Raw genomic sequence first — 19,651 nt, forward strand, 5'->3', positions numbered from 1 at the left:
GTGTGGTCTTCTTTATAGAAATACTATTTGAGGGCTGGGGAGATAGCTCAGTTGGTAGAGTGCCTGCCTTGCAAGCACAAGGCCGTGGGTTCAATCCCCAGCACCAAAAAAAAAAAAAAAAAAAAAAGAAAGAAATACTATTTGAATTCTTTGCCCATTTTTTAATTGAGTTATTATTTTTTCCTGCTACTAAGATAAAGGAGTTCCTTACATACTTTGGAATATTATCCCCTAATATGATATAGTTTATGAATATTAGTTTCCATCCCATAAGTTCCCTTTTCACTCTGTTGAGTGTTGCCCCTTTGCTATATAAGCTTTTGAGTCTATGATTTTACTGGCAAGAACGATGTTATGAAGATTTCCCTGTTTTCCTCTCATTTCAGTCTTGTGTTCTACATTTAGGCATTTAATCTATTTTTGGTCAATTTTTATAAATGACATAAGATTAAGGTTCCAATTTAATTTGTATGCATGAGGACATCCAATTTTTCCGACACCGTTTCTTTTCCCCATTGTGCATCCTTGACACTCTTGTTAAAGATTATATCACCGTATTGTGTGTGGATTTATTTCTAGCTATTCTGTCCTTCATGCCAAAACCATTTTGACTTATTTAATGTGGCTTTGTATTTGTTTGTTTGTTCTGAGTAGGATGTGTGAAAATTAAACCCAAGGCTTCATGCTGGGATGTTCTCTACCACTAAGTTAAACCTTCAGCTCCTGTAACATACTATGAAATTGGGAAGAGTAGTACCTACGGATTTGTTCTTCTTTCTGAAGATTATTTTGGCTAATCAATGCCTTTTATGATTCTATTACTTGTTTTTTCTCTTTCTATAAAAAATGCCATTGGAGTTTTGGTAAGATTTGCACTGCATCTGTAGATCACTTTGGGAAGTACAGATATTTTAACAGTATTAAGTCTTCTACTACATAAATACAGGATATGTTTGTTTTCTCCAATATATAAATACAGGATACATTTGCATTTGTTTATGTCTTCTTTTGTTTCCCACATCAATGTTTTATAATTTTCAGTGATTAAGTCTTTAACTTCTGGATTCATTGCTAAGTTCTTTATTCTTTTTGATGCTATTGCAAATGGGAATACTTCCTAATTTCCTTTTCAGACAGTTCACTATTAGGATACAGAAATGCAACTAATTCCTACATGGTGATTTTGTATCCAGCTACTTTGGCAATTTCATTTATCAACTCTTTTCTGCACAGTCATTATAGTTTCCTATATGCAACTCATGTCATTTGCACTCAGGAAAAATTTTACTACCTCTTTTCTGACCTAGATGCCTTTTATTTCTTTTTCTTGCCTAAGTGCTCTGGCCAGGTTTTCCAGTACTATGCAGAATAGAAGTCCGGAATGGTGGGTATTCCCAATGGTGCTGAATTTTAGCATTTTTCCTTCATTTATTGAGATAATGTGATTTTTATCTTTTCTTCTGTCACTGGGGTGTACCACATAACTGATTTTCACATATCATCTTTGTATCCCATGGATAAATTCTACAGGACTGTGATGTACAGCTATTTTTAATATGCTGTTAAATTGGTTTGTTAAGTCTTTTGTTGAGAATTACTTTGTATAGTCATCAGAGATACTGGCTTTTAGTTTTCTTGTGGTATCTTTGACTTTGCTATCAGGTTAATGTTGCCCTCTTAAAGATTAGTTTGAAAGCATTTTGGCCCCTTCAATTCTTTAGAGGAGAATGAGAAGAATTGGTATTAATTATTCTTTGCATATTTGGTAGAATTCATCAGTGCAGCCATTTGGTGCTGGGCTTTTCTTCGTTTATTACTGAATCAATCTCACTACTTGCTATAGGTCTGTTCAGATTTTCTGTCTTCGTAACTCATTTCTGGTAGATTGCAAAGTTCAAGGAATTTATTCATTTCTTCTAGGGTATCCAATTCTTTGGAGAACTGAGTGTATGATGGTTTACAGTATTCTCTTATGATTGTTTCTGTTTCTGGGGTATTAGTTTTAAAGTCTCCTCTTTCATTTCTGATCTTACTTCAGACTCTACTTGTTTGTTGATGATACAAAAATTTTAAAAATAACAGGTATGGGCTCGAGTTGTGGCTAAGTGGTAGAGCACTTGCCTAGCACATGTGAGGCACTGGGTTCAGTCCTCAGTACCACATAAAAAATAAATAAAATAAAGGTAGTATGCCCATCCACAACTGAAAAAAAATTTTTTTTAAAAAGAAGTTATATATTTTACACATTGTCCTCCAATTTGGAGTTCTTTGATGATTTGCTCCTTATTAGACAGGGTTTATGTTTTATTTTCTTGTTGGTGTTACACTTTGGGGGAATGGATGACCAAAAGGGGAAAGTATGGTTTTTATCATATCCAAATAAAAGATATGTGCAATAACCATGACTACACACGTCTGATTATTAATTTTGATCATGCAGTTGAAGTAGTTTGTTAATTTTCTTTACTATACAATTATACTTCTCCCCCTTTTTTCCTTACTGTACTCTACAGAAAGATAGTATGGACAGCCACACTTAAGGGGTGAGGAGTTGTGCTGCATTTCCCTGAAGTTTTATATAGGTATCTACATTAACTGCAATGGATGCTTTCAAGTAGTTTCAAAAAACTCAAACTCCATGAATGAAATTACAAAAAAAGATAAATATGCAAATGATGCTATTTAAAAAAGTGTGCATGTTTCAAAATCACTCATTTCCATAAAAAATAAAAAATTTTAAAAAGTTCAAAGCTATGACTTATAGTTTAAACACACATTCTCACACCATCATCCAAAGGAAGAAACTACTTTAAATGCATAATATATGTAGGTACTGATTATTGTAATAGTATTACAAACAATATTATTCATGTAAATCTTATTCCTGAAATGCTAAGAATCTAAACACACACACACATACACACACACAAAAAACATTTTGAAAGGCACCTGTAAATTTATAAAGCATTAGGAAACCATTCGAATAAAAATAATTAAAAGTACAAATTCAAAATACAGAAGAATTATCAAAATCACTTTTTCTCTGATGACACTTGCTCTGTCTGCATTCTTGAGATGGGAGTTCTTATGGAAAGAATCAAAGTGAAAAAACTCATAAAGAGGGACATCAAAGTATTATATCCTCAGGTACAGGCTAAACAACCAGAAATATAATATCTCATTTTAGAGAACACAGTGTTTTTCATAATGCATAAAAGGAGACAAACATTATCTGAAAATTTAAAATAAAAAACTGATAGTCTCAAAAATATCCTAAATTGATATATTCTGATTCAGAAAACACTGAACTCTATAATAAACTGCAAATGGCCTTAGCTGGTAGTACCCTGGGGCAATACCCTTCTTAGAGAAATACACCTTTATCCTACGTTTCAAATAAATGAGAGAAGAAAACAGAGCTTGAAATAAAAAGTAATGAAAACATACCAAGAAAAAGAAAGAAACAAACATGCAAAAGAATAAGCAAAAGCAAGACTAGGAACAAGCTCACAAAGGCTTAAAACATTCTAATTATCAGGTAAAAATTGTAAAACAATGTTTAAAAGGAATATATAAGATTGAGTATGTACAAAGAAAAAATTCCATGGAATTCTCTCTCCTTGCAAGGAACCTAGTAGCTATAATTTACAGAAATAGACAATACATCAATTGAAATAAGAAAGCTTAAGGGAGTGGTACAGATGAAAAGAAAATAAGTAAACTGGAGGATGTAGGGGATGGATATTAAGAAAGCACAGAAATCTGAAAATATGAAAATGTACATAGACGACTACATGCAAAGTTTAAACAAAATTCCTGAAGGAGAACTAAAATGGGAAAAGGTAATATTTAAAGAGATAATAATCAAGAAATTTTGGAACTGTTGGAAGACATCAATCCAAAGCAATATATTCAAGAGTTAGAACGCAACATAGGGAAAATCAGAAGAGAAACAAAGAGAAAACACTCAAGTTTAGGAAAAGTAATATTAAGAAAGTGAAAAATGTTTATTCTGAATTCTCTGCAAGGCGCAATGTTCTCAATTTGCTGAATGAAAACAACTGCGCATATATGTATATCAAAGTATATTTTAAGAAATAAACAAAATTCAGAAGAGGTTCTATAAAGTCTTTCAGTAGCAAAACCTCAAAAGAATTTCTAAATGCTGTTCTTTGGGCAGAAGTGATGTCAGATACATCTGAAATACAGAAAAAAATAAAGATAGAAATCTACTATAAAACATAGCACTATAATTAATAATACTGGATCATACACTTAAAAATCTGGTAAGATAGTAGATATCATGTTAAGACTTTTCAATCAGAATTTAACACAATTCAGTTTTATGGTGTTCATAAGAGGCATGAACAAAAGAACAAGATTAGAAAGGCTAGGCCAGAGAAACAAGAAAAGTAGTAGGCCTCATTAAAATTCAAATAAAATCAAGGACAAATATATAAATCTAAAATCATGATGTGAAATTTTAATACACATGCAGGAACTGTCAGAAGTAGCAAACAATAAATAGGGGTAAAATATTTAAACAAAATTAATAAAACCACCTTAACACTGGACAACCTACAACTTAAAAAAATGCATAATACGTAGGACTTTCAAGGGCACATAAACACTTGCCAAAGTTGATGATGCCTCTTAAAATAACTCTGTAATCCCAGCAACTCAACTAGGGAGGCTGAGACAGGAGAATCACAAGTTCAATGACAATCTAGGCAACTTAGTGAGACCCTGGCTCAAAATAAAAAATTAAAAGGTTAGAGGATGTGGCTCAGTGGTAAAGTACCCCTGGGTTCAATACCTGTACAGAAAAAGAAAGAAAGAAAAAGAAACTACATAGACCATTTTTTCCAACATCAAATCAAAAAAAGAAAGAAAGAAAAAAAGGAAGGAAGAAAAGAAGGAAAAAAAGGGAGCAGGGGAGGAAGGAAGGTAGGAAAATCAATCCATAAATTCATAACAGAGGTTAACCAGAAAACTTTCATGTTTGTAAATTTTAAAAAGTGCTTTTAATGAGTTGAATAATAAATATAATTGGAAATTAGAAAATATTTTAAATCAAACTACTGAACAGGGACATTACAAGGAGCTATAAATACATCTAAAATATAAAGGAATATATAAACAACTTCATAAACTATAGAGATAAAATGGAGAATTATGCAGAAAAATATGCCTTGTCAAAATAATAAAACACTAGAATAGTGCTAAATCATTTAAAAAAATAAAACAGTACTTTAAAATTTTCCAACGACACCAACAACAGAAAATTCAGGCCCAAATCCATGAATTTCTACAAAACATTCTGAAAAGAAATAAGCAGAATCCCACATACACTTCCTAAAATCAGAAAAAAAAGGATATTTTTACAATTCATTTTTGTCAAGATAACAAAGCCTTGATAATAAAAATGGAAAAAATAAAAAGGGGAAAGTATAGGCAATCTCATTGATAACTATAGATATATCCAGGATTGGTGGTCTATGCCCACAATCTTAGATACTTAGAAGGTCAAGGAAAAAGGATCAGAAGCTTGAGGCCAGGCTGGGCAACTTAGGAGACCCTACCTAGGTTCAGAATTTTAAAATTTTTAAAAAGATCCTGGACGAATGATCTCAGTGATAAGCGGATGATGACACATAATGGGGGGTGGGAGAGGGGCAAGAATGGAGGAAGGAAGGACTGTATAGAGAGGAAAGACGGGTGGGAGGGGGGGGAAGGGAGAAAATAACAGAATGAATCAAACAACATTACCCTATGTAAATTTATGATTACACAAATGGAATGCCTTCACTCCATGTTCAAACAGAGAAACAACATGTATCCCATTTGTTTACAATAAAAAAAAAGAAAAAAAAAGATCCTGTGATGTAGTTCACTGGTAGAGAGTGCTTGCCAAGCAAGCACAAGGCCTTGAGTTCAATCCCTGGTACCATAAACAAATGAACAAACAATAAGTGTACACACACTAAATCCTGAACAATATATATTAGCAAATCAAACTGAGTTATAATTTTTAAAATTTGATGGGAGAATGAGAAGAGATCTGCAAGAACATAGGATATTTTTAGGGCAGTGAAACTATCCTATGAGATACTGTAACAGTACATATGGTGTATTATGAATTGGTGAAAACTCAAGAATATTACAGCACCAAGTGAATTCTAATATAAACTATGGACTTCAATAGATTATAATGTATTGATATTATTTCATCAACTACTACAGTAACTGCAGGATCTTAATAAAAGAAAATGGGGGTAGAAGGAATATGAGAACTATCTGTACTTTCTGCTTAATTTTTATGTAAGTCTAAAACAGCTCTAAAAATTAAAGTCTACTGAAAAAACACACTACTTATAATGAGCTATTTTTAAATAGTGAAAGTCCCAAAATAAATTTAATAACAGATGTATAAAACCTTTTCACCCCCAACCCTATAAAATAGTAAAAGAAAATAAACCTAAATAAATGGAGAAATAAAATGACCATGAATTACAAGATTTGATTTTATAACAATGTAAATTCACCACCCACTGATGTATAAAAGTATCATTATTCTTTGTTCTTCCACCTGCCAACCACTTTAATATGAACAATGATGGTATGGAAGATTTTCCACTGGCATTTGGTGGGTAGAGGCCAGGGACACTGGCCAAATAGCCTATGATGGAGAAATTTTCCACAAAACAAAGAATTATCCAGCCCCCAATGTCAATAGTGTCTATCCAAGCTGAGAAACCCTGATACACAAATTCAATATAAAATTCTATTTAAATTCCAACAAGCGAATTGATAGAACTAATTACAAAACACACAAACTCTCATGCACAGCAAGAATTTTCTAGTCAGAGTTTTTAAATCTAACAATTCAATTATTAGAATAGAGAATCCAGAAGACTTTCCTGTAAGTAAATAGTATATGCTAATGGTATTATTGTATAAATAGTAAAAAAAACTGAAGAACTTCACTTAAAACATCTTAACTCCAGATGGAATAAAGACCTAAGTTTTAAAGGTTAAACTGTGTATAACTAAACTTCATATAAACTAGAAGTTAAAAAAAAAAAAAAAGAACATTTTCATAACTATGGTATAAAAAATTTCTTCAATAAGCCACATGTGGAGTTCCATGCCTATACACCTAGCAACCTGGGAAGCTGAGGCAAGAAGATCAGAAGCTCAATACTAGCCTTGACAACTTGGTGACACTATCATATTAAAAACAGAAAAAAAAAAAAAAAAAAAAAAAAAAAAAAGGACTAGGGATATAAAAGTGGTAAAATGCTCTTGGACTCAATCTTTAGAACTGCAAAAAAATGAAGGAAAACAAATGAGAATTTCTTACATAAGGCACAAAATGCACATAAAGTAAAAGACTAACAAATTTCATTATGTTTTAAAATTAAGAATGTAGACTCATTCATTCATTCAACAAATATTTATCGGTGCTAGAGATATAATAGAGAACAAAACAGATGGAAATCACTTTCTTCAAGGGATAATATATCAAATTATGACAAAGATAGGGAAAAAAACTGCAAGGTAGGAAAAGAGTGTGTGTGTGTGTGTGTGTTTTCAACAAGGGACTGGTATTAACAGAAAAATCTTACAAATCAACAAAGAAAAAGACCAACATCACAAGAGTAAAATGGTTAATTGATATGTGAAAGAGTACACAATCTCAAAAGCAAGCAAGGAAATGAAAATTAAAACCACAATGTGATACTTCAGAACCTACCTCCCAAGACAAATCTAAAAATACTGTCAATACTAGATTTGAGCAAAGATATGAAGTCATCGGATTTCAGTGATACTGACGAGTTAGAGCATTAAAAGTGATTACAACCACTTCAATAAAATTAGGACATTATTTAGAAGTTGTATTTTCTCAGCCCACCTCTTTGACTTGTGAGTACACAAACTCAAGCATCTTGTACAGGAACACCAAATTAACATGTAGGAAAGACAGTTAATAGTAATATTGTTTATAGTATCTAAAAGCTAGAAACAATCCAATTACTTTCAAGGGTACAAGTATAAATAAACTGGTTTACTTACAAAATGGATACTTTATAAATAAAGAGGTCTCAAAATAGGGCAATTTGCCTCTCAAGGGACATTTAGCCACCTCTATAGACATTTTTGATTGTCAAAACTCTGGGAGAGAAATATGTTATTGGTAACTAATGGTTACAGGTCAAAGATATGACTAACTGTTCTACAATACACAGGAGAAACCACAACAACAAAGCATTGTCTTTGTCCCATCAATGTACATAAATAACTACAGTACAAGTGAAAGAATGGACATTTTTTTAAGCTGTCTGAGGTCACCCTCCCAGTTATCTTAACTCCCTAAGGTCACCCTCCCAGGAATGGGAACAAAGCCCTTAAAACTGTTCCAAGAAACAGCCCCAAACAGAGAATAAAAGGGTAAATTGAGCCAGATAGCCAGATAGTGATCAAACAGAATGATTACCAGAAACTATTGACCAGAATCTACGCCCTGTTGTAAAACATTGTGAAACATGTTGTATGTTATCAGCAAACCCAGACCCCCTTTGAAATTTCCCGGCAGCTTTGTCCCCCTTTTCCCTTTCATGTGCGACCCCTCCCGATGTGTGGTTTCTGCCTTCATAAACCTACAAGATTTTCTGCTAGGGACTCGACTCCTTGAGTTGGGTCCCAGCGCGCTGGAATAAACACCTCTTGCGGTTTGCATCAAGTGACGCCTCCTGCGGTTGATTGGGGTTGCCGTCCATCCATGGGACAGAGTTGGGGTTTCCTTTTTGGGGGCCTTACAAGAAACAAATGAATCTCATAAACATAATGATTAAGCAGAAAAAGTAAAACAAAAGAGTAGGTAGATTCAACTATACGAAGAGAAAAGCAGTCAAAACTATTTTATTTAAGGACAGAACCACTAATTCTAAAGCTATAAAGAAAAGCAAAGAAATAGTTCTCATAAAATCAAGGTAGCACTTCTCTCTGTGGGAAATGTAAACTTCTGATGGGGAGGGTCACTCAACAGAGAGGGAAAGGTTCTTTGAAGTCCTGGAAATATTCTTTTCTTTGACCTGAGTACTGGTAACACTGGAATTCATAATATATTAAACTATATAATCTATACTTACATATTCTATATATGTAAAATGTCACAATTTAAAAGAATTTAAGAAAGTGAGGGTGGGGGTTGTTGCTCAATGGTAGAGAGCTTGCCTAATATGTGTGAGGCTCTGGGTTCGATTCTCAGCATCACATATAAATAAATAAAAATAAAGAAAAGTGAGTGAACCATCTATATATCCTGTGCATGTTTAGAGATAAGTTCATTAATTCTAAATAGAATACTGATTAATACATAATAAACACCTGTTAATTTCTAAGTCACGGGTACACACACTGAGACAAGGATACCACTCCAAGTTATTTATTTGGGAGGAGACAATAAATCATAGGTATTGCAGTAGGGATATGAAATAAGGAAAGAAAATCAGAATTAGAAATGTGTTATATAGCCCATTACTACTGTCATTAACTGGAACCTAATTAAGCTCCTTCTGATAGTATCCAGTCTTTAGGGAGCTTAGTTTTCACAAGTACTGCCAGAAAACAAATATGGAACCAAAAAGGAGAGTGAATCCGAAGTTTGGGGACTTATACAATGTCTAATAGGTGAATACATACATTATAAATTATGGTTATATGAGAGTAACATAATTTTAATTTTATCTCAATTATATATATCACTTTCTTGAATAGCAGTCATTTTAAGTTGTGAGGACATAAATAGTTTGGATATAACTATTTCATAAAAGAAACTATTTCTTCTGGCCTAGAGGTGCCACAAAAAAGTTAGGGAGACACTTAATGGGCCTATAAATTAGGAAAATTCAGGAAACTGATTAACTGTTCCTAGGTGCAATCCTGCACTCCTGGGAAGTTCCTAAGGCATTTGGAAGTCAAAATAAGCACTGCAAAATAGAAATATTACTTGTTGTACCCAAATACGAAAGGTTATTTCTAATCATCACTTTTCAAGCATGTACTTCATGTAAAAACACATTTGTCAATGAAAGATATTTATCAATACCCCTGATACATACATTTAAATCAGTTATCTATTGGTGTATATCAAAATATATGTATACCTGCATCAATACTGCATATTTAGTAAGTATGATAATACTTTTGAACAGGGATAACATTCATTTTTCAAGCATAATTATATTAATATATCCCATAGTTCTATGACAAGTCTTCGAAGCTTTCTCATAATTTATTTTATAAACACTTATGAAGTTATACAACTTCAGAATGCAACACAAGGTTAACAGGTTTTAGACTTTTCCTTTGCCATCATTCCTTATTCATTGATACTGAATATATGCTATTATTGAGTAAGTTGGTCCATTTTGATTGAAGACTCCAACAGTAAACAAAAATCATTCTAAAGGAAGAGACGTCAGTGAAGAGACCACAGATGCATGGGCAGTTAGGGAGGCAACTAGTGGTTCTGATGCAGTCTAAGTTAGCTAAAGTGGGAAACCAATACTGCTGTACCCTAGAGTTCAAGATCCAAGATGAGAAAATGATACTGAAGAAAATGAAGGAGGGGCTGCCCATGTTATTCAGTCATAGTAGGATGTTCCATTTGTCTTGTCAATGGTTGTAGTATCCCTTCCAGCTAATGGTTAAAAAAAAAAAAAAGTCCCTCTATGCCCTTGCACTCTTCCTATTTCAAGTCATTTTTATTTATTATTGTATTAATTGTACAAACTAAAATGTTTCACTATGATATTTCCATACATGCACATATCATACGTTGATCATATCCAATCCTCCCTTCTATCCTCCTCCCAAGACCTTCCAATTCCTTAATAGTCCCTCTTCTATCAGGACACTTTTTTTAAAGATCGATTAGTTATTGGATCTTATGCAGCATTAGGGGGAAATGAGCTGATACAATAAAACAAGAACCTGCATTTTGGAAATTTAATCTGCATAAAAAAAGGCTCATATAAAACAAATCTTACCTCAACGTATTAGAAATACAGTTCATTTGTCCTTTGTTGGCCTTCACTATACTGTGCCTGCTTTATAAAAGTTTTCAGTTCTTTTTTTAGTGTAGTTTATTTATAGCATGGAATGGTATAATTCATTTGTTTTGCTTGCATTCAGTTTTAGGACCTTTATCTTTCTTGATTCCCATTTTCTTTTTGTTAAGTATGCAAAATTTTGAGATAGTACCAAAAGTCAGGACTATTCAAAAAGGATTTTCAGTCAGGCATAGTGGCACATGCCTATAATTCCAGTGGCTTAGGAGACTAGGTCATAAGCAAATTAGCAAGACCCTGTCTCAAAATAAAACAATAAAAAGGACTCAGGATGTGGCTCAGTGGTTAATCACCCCCAGATTCAATCCTCAGTACTAAAATCAAGTTTATTCTTCCTATATCTCTTTCTAGTCGTAGGAGCAGATACATGTATATATCCCAATTTCCCCTTCTTAGGGGTGGGGGTGGGGAAGCTGTATACTTCAAATTTTCTTTTGCACTTTGCCCTTAAAATGTATTAACTCAAGTTAGCAGAGATAATCCTCATTTTATTTGTTTACAGTGCCACAAAAGCCCACTGTGTAGCTATACCACAAAGACTTGTTCATGAATGCTTTGTTTCAGTATTCACAATAGCACCAGGTAATAGAAAATGTTCAAAACCTGAATGTTCAATGACAGATGAACTCACAAACAATTTGATATAATACATACAATGGAATATTATTCAATCATAAGAGGAATGAACTACTGATACACGCTACAACATGTCTAATCCTCAAAAATACAGGGTAAGAAAAAATTCTTTATGTGTCCTCCCCAAAATTCTTATGCTGAAATCTTAAGTCCCCATGCACTGTTATTAGGAGGTAGGGACTATGGGAGTAATTAGATTATGTGAATTAGTGACTTTATAAAAGGTACCCCAGAGAGTACATGGATACAATATGAAGTCAGCAATGAACAGCCTGGAAAAGAACCCTCACAACAGTTCATGAAAATAGTTAATAAGATAACCAATCTATGATAATTTGTTATAGCCACCCACACTAAGACAGTTGTAAAATATTATCAAAGTACTAAATGCTATGAAACTTAATACTTTAAAAGTGGTTGTTATATAAATTTCATATTAGTTTTTTAAAAAAACACACTGATACCATTTTTAAATCATTAGACTCACTGAAAATTTTGATAAATACATAGTTTATAATAACAAAAAATAAATATAATGCAATGGTCTGTTAATAGAAGGAATAGTTAAATTATTGTATATACACTAAAAGACTGCAAAACTGCTGTATTTTTTCTAAAAGGGAACATGAAAGCTCTCTATATACCAACGTGTTTTATTTATTAGGTGTGAAGAAGAAATAGTATGCATTTTCAACTTATAGGTATGGAAATTAGAAGGCTAAAGAGAAAAATAGATGGGAGGACATGTAATAATGTAGTTAGGAGTCATCTACTGTGTGGAGATAAATTAGAAGACAAAAAGTATAAAGACTTTTATCATATCACTTAAAAATTATTTTTAGAGCCATGCATAAGTAAATTTAAAAAAATTTTTTAGTTGTAGATGGACACAATGCCTTTGTTTGTTTATTTTTATGTGGTGCTGAGGATCAAACCCAGTGCCTCACATGTGCTAGGCAAGCGCTCAACAACTGAGCCACAATCCCAGCCCCAGAAGTAAAATTAAAGACTACCTAACTAGTTTAAAAAATTAAAACCCAGAACTCTTGAAATGGAAGAGATAATATATGTAAAGAGCATTATCAGTGGTTGTTCCACCTATGTTACCTGAGTAAAATGAATCAACTTGCTTACTTTTTAAGTAGCTTAATCTCTTCCCACACCCTGCCAGTCTCTAAGCTCTAAAGTTCAGACCTGCAGTCAACTATGCTTTTGTGTCTGAAAGTCTTTTTGCACACTGTTACTTTTTGCCTTTCTCTTCAAATGGACTTATATTCATTTTAGGGTCTGCTTCCTCTAGGCTGTGTTTTGTTATTTTGTACCATCTCCCTACATTTATACATACAGGTATAGCCCAGCTGGATCAGCAGTCCCTCCCTATTATTCTCATGGTCCTATGGGTTAGGGACACAGACAATAGATGAAACTGCCTAACTCTGAATTTTTATTTTGGCACTAACTATATGAGTCCAGATAAACTTACTTAAAACCTTTAATCTCAGATTCTGGTCTATAAAAATAAGGATCACAACTGCCTGATAGGGCTGTTAACACAGTTAAATTAGCTAATGTAGTTTAGAAAAGCACAGAGTTTGGCATATCTAATCAATCATTAAATAGTATTCAGTTTTATTACTCAAAACATTTCATTGAACAAGTCATGTATTTGCTTCATTATGCCTCACAATAAAGACTCCTTTAAAAATTATACTCTTTTAATCTAAGTTCTACCTATTCTAGATGAGAAATGTATCTAATAATTACCTGTTAAAATGATAAAAACAAATTGTCATGAATTTCCAACAAACTGTAAACCTAAGATCAATTATGATACTGTTTTCAGCAAATCACAATAGTTTCAACTATTTATATATAAAATGACAAACAAAATGTTTGCAAATACACAAAATAGTGAATGTTAGCAATTACCACATTTTCCAACATGAAACTTATGTACAAAAATGAGTAAAAACAGCAAAATGTTATGATCTAAAATATCAATTCAAGAAGCTATTGCATGAATCTGATATTTCCTCCCCAAAGTTTAAAAAAAATTTCAGAAATGTGTTATTTTATAGAAGCAAAATGGAACTAGAATGAAAATGAATATCCTTAAATAATTTAACAATCATTTTCTCTATCAGAAAAAGATGAGTACATAATTCTAGAAGAATTATATTTGACTAGTGAACGTGAAGTAAAAAGTCACACTGCTGGGCTGACAGGCTCAATGTACATTGTTTATTTAATATTCTGTACCTCGACATCCTGAACACTGGATAAAAAAGTTGATTAAATCCAGAAGTGCGATGTCCCTGTCTTGTTTATATGATTCAATCCAGTCGTCCACCACAGACTGTGGAAAAAAAAATATAAAAATGAAAACTTCAAAAAATTTTGATATCAAAGCAAATAAATTTTCAAAAAAGTTTGTTTGTGGGTCTATTTGAATAAGAAAACTACTTACCTGATACTACTTCTCTGTAGCCAAATAAAAGCAAAGATCACTCTTTTTTTAAAAGGTCAATAAAATGTACATTACTAGTTCTCAAAGATTCATTCACAATACACCACAAAACAAACCTGATTTTACCAATCCCCTCAAGTCAAGCAAATATAATTATATGGAAACTATATTATAAAAACAACCTCAAAATTAAGCCAACTTTACTCCTTATAGATATAAGCTTTCTGAGAAAACCTACTAAATCAAGAGTGCAGAACGTATGTAACAAAATGAATTTTTTCAGAAATAAGAAGGTTCAATATTTGGAAATCAAATGATCAAATTCATCAACAAATAACAAAAATGAAATGTTTGAATCATTAGACCTAAAAGAAGTATCTGATAAAATTAAGACAATATTAATAAAAAAATTTTCTACAAAAACCAGAGTAAGATGGAATCTACTAAGAGAAAACAGACTGAAAAACATTTGTTATTGAAATACTTAGTACATTTCAAACTAAACAAGTAACAAAGCAAGGATACCACTCTAGTCGTTCAATGCAGGTTTGAACCTTTGACTTAATGCAAATATTAGTAAATTAATAATAAAAACAAGTCTCGCTACAAATAAGAAAACTTAAGGCTCTACTACAATGATTCAACAGATTAATAACGGAAAACTGACGTCACTGATTTTAAAAAAATGAAAAAATAAGGCTTAGACAATAACTAGACAACATAAATGGAAGAAAGGTTTATTCACAAAAATACCAAGAATAAATTCAAGGTAAGTACAGACTTAATAAGGAAAATGTTTTTTAAAATTACAGGATATATACCACACGCACTTCGGATGCAGCACTAATCTCCAGAATTTATGAAGGACTCAAAAAATTTTACACCAAAAATACAAAGAACCCAATCAATAAATGGGCTAAGGAACTTCACAGAGGAAGACATACAAGCAATCAACACATATATTTAAAAAAGTTCAACATCTCTAGTAATCAGAGAAATGCAAATCAAAACTACTCTTAAGATTTTATGTCACTTCAATTAGAATGGCTTTTATCAAGAATAAAAGGATTACAATAAAAATAAATTTTAAAAAAAGAATAAAAGGAACAATAGGTGTTGGTGAGAATGTGGTGGGAAAGGTACACTCATACATTGCTGGTGGGACTACAACTTGAGGTGCCGTTACTCTGGAAAGCAGTATGGAGATTCCTCAGAAAACCTGGAATGGAACCAACATTTTACCGAGCTATTCTCACTCATCCTTTTATACCCAAAGGACTTAAATTGGTATACTACAGTGAGGCAACCACATCAATGTTTATAGCAGCTCAATTCACAATAGCTACATTATGGAATCAACCTAGATGCCCTTCAATAGATGAAGGTATAAAGAAACTGTGGTATATATATGCAATGGAATATTAATCAGTCATAAAGTGAAATAAAATTATGGCATTTGCAGGTAAATGAATGGAGCTGGAGAATATCATGCTACGTGAAATAAGTCAATCCCCCAAAACCAAAGGCTGAATGTTTTCTCTGATAGGTGGATGCTGATACATAATGGGGAGGGTGCGTGAAGAATGGTCAAATGTTGGATTGTGTACAAGGAAATGAGAAGAGGAGGCGGGGTGGGGGGCCAGGAGGAAAGATGGTGAAATGTGACAAACACCATTACTCTATGTATATGTATGATTACACAAATGGTGTGACTCTACATTGTGTACATCCAGAGAAATGAAAAATTGTACCCCATCTGTGTACAATGAATAAAAATGCATTCAGCAGTCTTGTATAACTAAATAGAAAAAATAAAATAAAAAACAGGATATAAAAAATGACATAAATGTCATGTTCTGAATTTAAAAAGCAACACAACAAAAAGATTTAGTGCTATCTCAACAAAGTATTAGATCTTTTTAACTCCTGAGGCAAGTTTATGAGATTCTACTTGGCATCCTAGTTGGCAGAACTGGGATAATCTCGGGTGGGAGTTGGAAATGGGATCACAGTAAATATATAAAAACAAACATTTTTAAAAATTTTACATGTATACTGAAGTATGTTTGTGTACAGTAAAATGCATAAATCTTAACTTATAACTTAATAAATTTTGAAAAATACAGCTACATAATAAACAAGATAAAGATAGAATATATTTCCAGAATTAAAACATGTTACTTCATGATACCTTCCTATAAGTAATCATTTCCAGTCCAAAGGGTAACTATTATTCTGACAGTTATTTACCAAAAATTGGTTTGGCATATTTTGTATTTCATTCCACCAAAGTTATATTAGCAAAATTCAGTTATGTTATTTTTCATATTAGTAATTCCTATTTTGTACTGCTTAGTGTTTTACTTCATAAATGTATCATAATTTATTATTCATTTTACTGTTAATAGACATGAAGTCGTTTTCAGATTAGGATAATTACAAGCAAAATTGTTATAAACATAAATGTACACATCTTCTGATGAACATACACATTCTTTTCTACTTTATATATAACCAGCAGCAGACTTGTTAAAACACAGAATATATCTGTCAAGGGTTAGCAGACTATAACAAGCAATTTCCCAAAACAAGTATAGTAATTATAGTTCCAACAATATAGGAGCAATGTAGATTTCCAAATGCTCCAAGTCCTAACCAATACTAGGTATTTTTAGTCCTTTTAAGTTAGTTCCATCCTGGCTGGGTTACCCTTCTTTTATTGAGAAGAACCACTTCCATTTCTTCCAAGTAAAAACAGAAGACTTTTTTGTACATAATCTTATCTCTCTACCTCATTACACAAGAATCTGGAAAGTTTTATTTTAAAAGTGAACAGAAATTAAGAAAAATATTATGACAATAGGAGAAAAAAAGACAAAAAAGAAGAAAGAATCATGGTATCTGTTGAAAATTCAGCTCTGCTGAATGTTAGGTCCCATCACCAGTTCAGGATAACACTGAGAACTAGTGAGTAAATAGAGCAACTTTTAAGACTTGATGCCCAAGCTAAAAAGCTTCATGAGACCTAATTAACAAAACAGGCAAAAAGCTGAGGAAAAATCTGTTTCTGCATTTCTATGTGGGTCCAGCACTGTGAAAGCAATCTGAACATGGTGACATAATTTTTAATTTCCCAGTAATGACTTATAGTTCCACCAGTTATATATGAAGAGCTCAAAACATTCTGAGAAAAACTAGTATTCTAGAACTTGCATTAGAAATACTAAAACTTACTACAAAGGTACTGAATACAAAACAAACTAGAAATAGCAGACAAGTAACATAAAAGAACCTGTCCAACCAGAATTTTTTATCTAGTCCCTACCCATATTAAATCTTCCAAATAAAGGCAAAATAAACTTCTAAACAAAACAAAAACACTACAGAAAAATGCAAATAAAACCAAGCAAATGAACTAAATACTCTTCTTGAAAGAAAAAATTGTTAGATTGAATAGCAAGCCCCAGACACCATGCAGACATGTTACAGGACAAGTAAATTATAGAGGAAGAATTATATTAGCCTCATACGTTCAGTAATTAATCCTTGGAAGTCACCTAGTTTAAGCTTCTTACCAACTTTCTGCTTCTTTAGGCTGTATTATAGCAGCACCACTCCCCTAAAAACTTTCCTCTTTTATAAGAGTCTGAGAACTATTAGAGTTTAATTATGCCTCTTCCCAGGCCCTATATTTGAGCCCAATACAACATACTGATTTTAAATAGTTCACTAATGTTGTCATTATAAAGAACGTTGCTATTTAAAAAAAAAAAAAGGACTCAATCACATGATATTTAAAGAGATACTCTTTAAATATAAGTGCGCAGATAGTTTACAATATTAGGATAATAATATATATCATGCAACGTTGACAGTAAGAATATGGCTACACTGTATCAGACAAAACAGAAAGACCAAGGAATATTATCAAACATATTCCATAATAACAGAATGATACATTCTTTATTGAGGCTAAGAATGTTAAATTTGCATATACCATATAACAAGCCTAAAAACACATATAACAAAAACTGAACTAAAAGAATATTCAAATTCATGCCAGGCAAGGTGGCTAAGGAGGCTAAGGCAAGAGGATCTCGAGTTCAAAGGCAGTCTCAGCAAAAGCAAGATGCTAAGCAACTCAGTGAGACCCTGTCTCTAAATAAAATATAAAATAGGGGTAGTTGGGGAAGTGGCTCAGTGGTTAAGTGCCTCTGAGTTCAATCCCTGGTATCCCTTTCCCCACAAAATGACAAATTCATAATCATACTGAGTTTTTTTTTCCTTTTTTGGAGGTGCTGGGGATTGAACCCAGGGCCTTATGAACTGAGCTATAGTCCCAGCCTACATACTGAGATTTTTAATACACATCTCTTAGTAGCTGAAGAAAGAAGCAAAGAGACCAAAACAATAACTATATAGTTTTGAATAAAATTATAAATTAACGTGACCAAACTAATACGAATAAAACATAACACCAAATATTACAGAATACACATTTAAACACACATAGAACTCACCAAAACAGGTTATAAATCAAATCTTTTAAGTACTTAAGGGCTTGAAATAACAAAGAACATGTTCTCTGGGCATAACAGATTCAAGTTAGAGATAGATAACAAATATTCTCAAATATTTGGTAATTAGAAAATATTTTAAATTAAGGATAATGAAAACATCTAAGTTTGCAAAATATAGCTAAAGCAGTGCTTTTGAAGAAGAAACTTAGAACTTTAAATAGTTACTTATAATTGGACTGAAAGTGTGTCTCAATGGTACTGTGCATGCCTATCATATACAAGGCCCAATCCACTCCAGTACTACATAAATACATACATACATACATACATACACGTACTTCTAATTTACAGATTCCATACTTATTAAAAAATCTAAATCAGTGGTCTAAGATTCCATCTTAAGAAACATAATATTCCAATATGGACTGCCCTTTTTTGTGGGGTAGGAAAGGTACACAGTATAATTTCAAAAACATTTTGGAAACTATAGCCCTAGTTCTTGAAAGAGAAGCCTGTAACTTTAGACTAGACTAGGGCTATCCAAAATCCTGATCATTGCCCTGACAGGAGTGAGATAGTATCTATAGTAGTTTTGATTTACATTTCTGTAATTACTAGAGAGGTTGAACACTTTCTCATATATTTGTTGATCAATCATATATCTTCTGTGAAGTGTCTATTTAGTTCCTTAGTCCATTTATTGATTTTTTTTTAAGTTCTTTATAAATTCTGGAGATTAGTGCTCTATCTGATGTGCATGTGGTATAGATTTTCTCCCACTTTGTAGGCTCTCTGTTCACCTTAAGCAATCAATACCTCTTAAGATAAATGAATAGCCAACAAACACCAAACATAAGGAAAGTCTCTGAATTTATTATCAATCTACTGCTTTT

The 19,651-nt window shown here is 32.5% G+C and overlaps 1 protein-coding gene across 9 annotated transcripts in view; it reads right to left on the minus strand.

Annotated features, from left to right (window-relative positions):
• STAG1 (STAG1 cohesin complex component) overlaps positions 1-19,651 on the minus strand; it is a gene marked incomplete at its 3' end in the record, with an annotated part of 382,903 nt that overhangs the window by 205,556 nt on the left and 157,696 nt on the right. For all 9 annotated transcript variants that reach the window (XM_079154996.1, XM_079154998.1, XM_079155002.1 and 6 more), the window contains one exon: positions 14,031-14,127. In XM_079154996.1, the coding sequence (XP_079011122.1) occupies positions 14,031-14,127 (97 nt within the window). Of the gene's footprint in view, positions 1-14,030; positions 14,128-19,651 lie in introns of those variants that run through there.

This window comes from Sciurus vulgaris (genome assembly GCF_902686455.1).
Source record: "Sciurus vulgaris genome assembly, chromosome: 10".
NCBI lineage: Eukaryota > Metazoa > Chordata > Mammalia > Rodentia > Sciuridae > Sciurus > Sciurus vulgaris.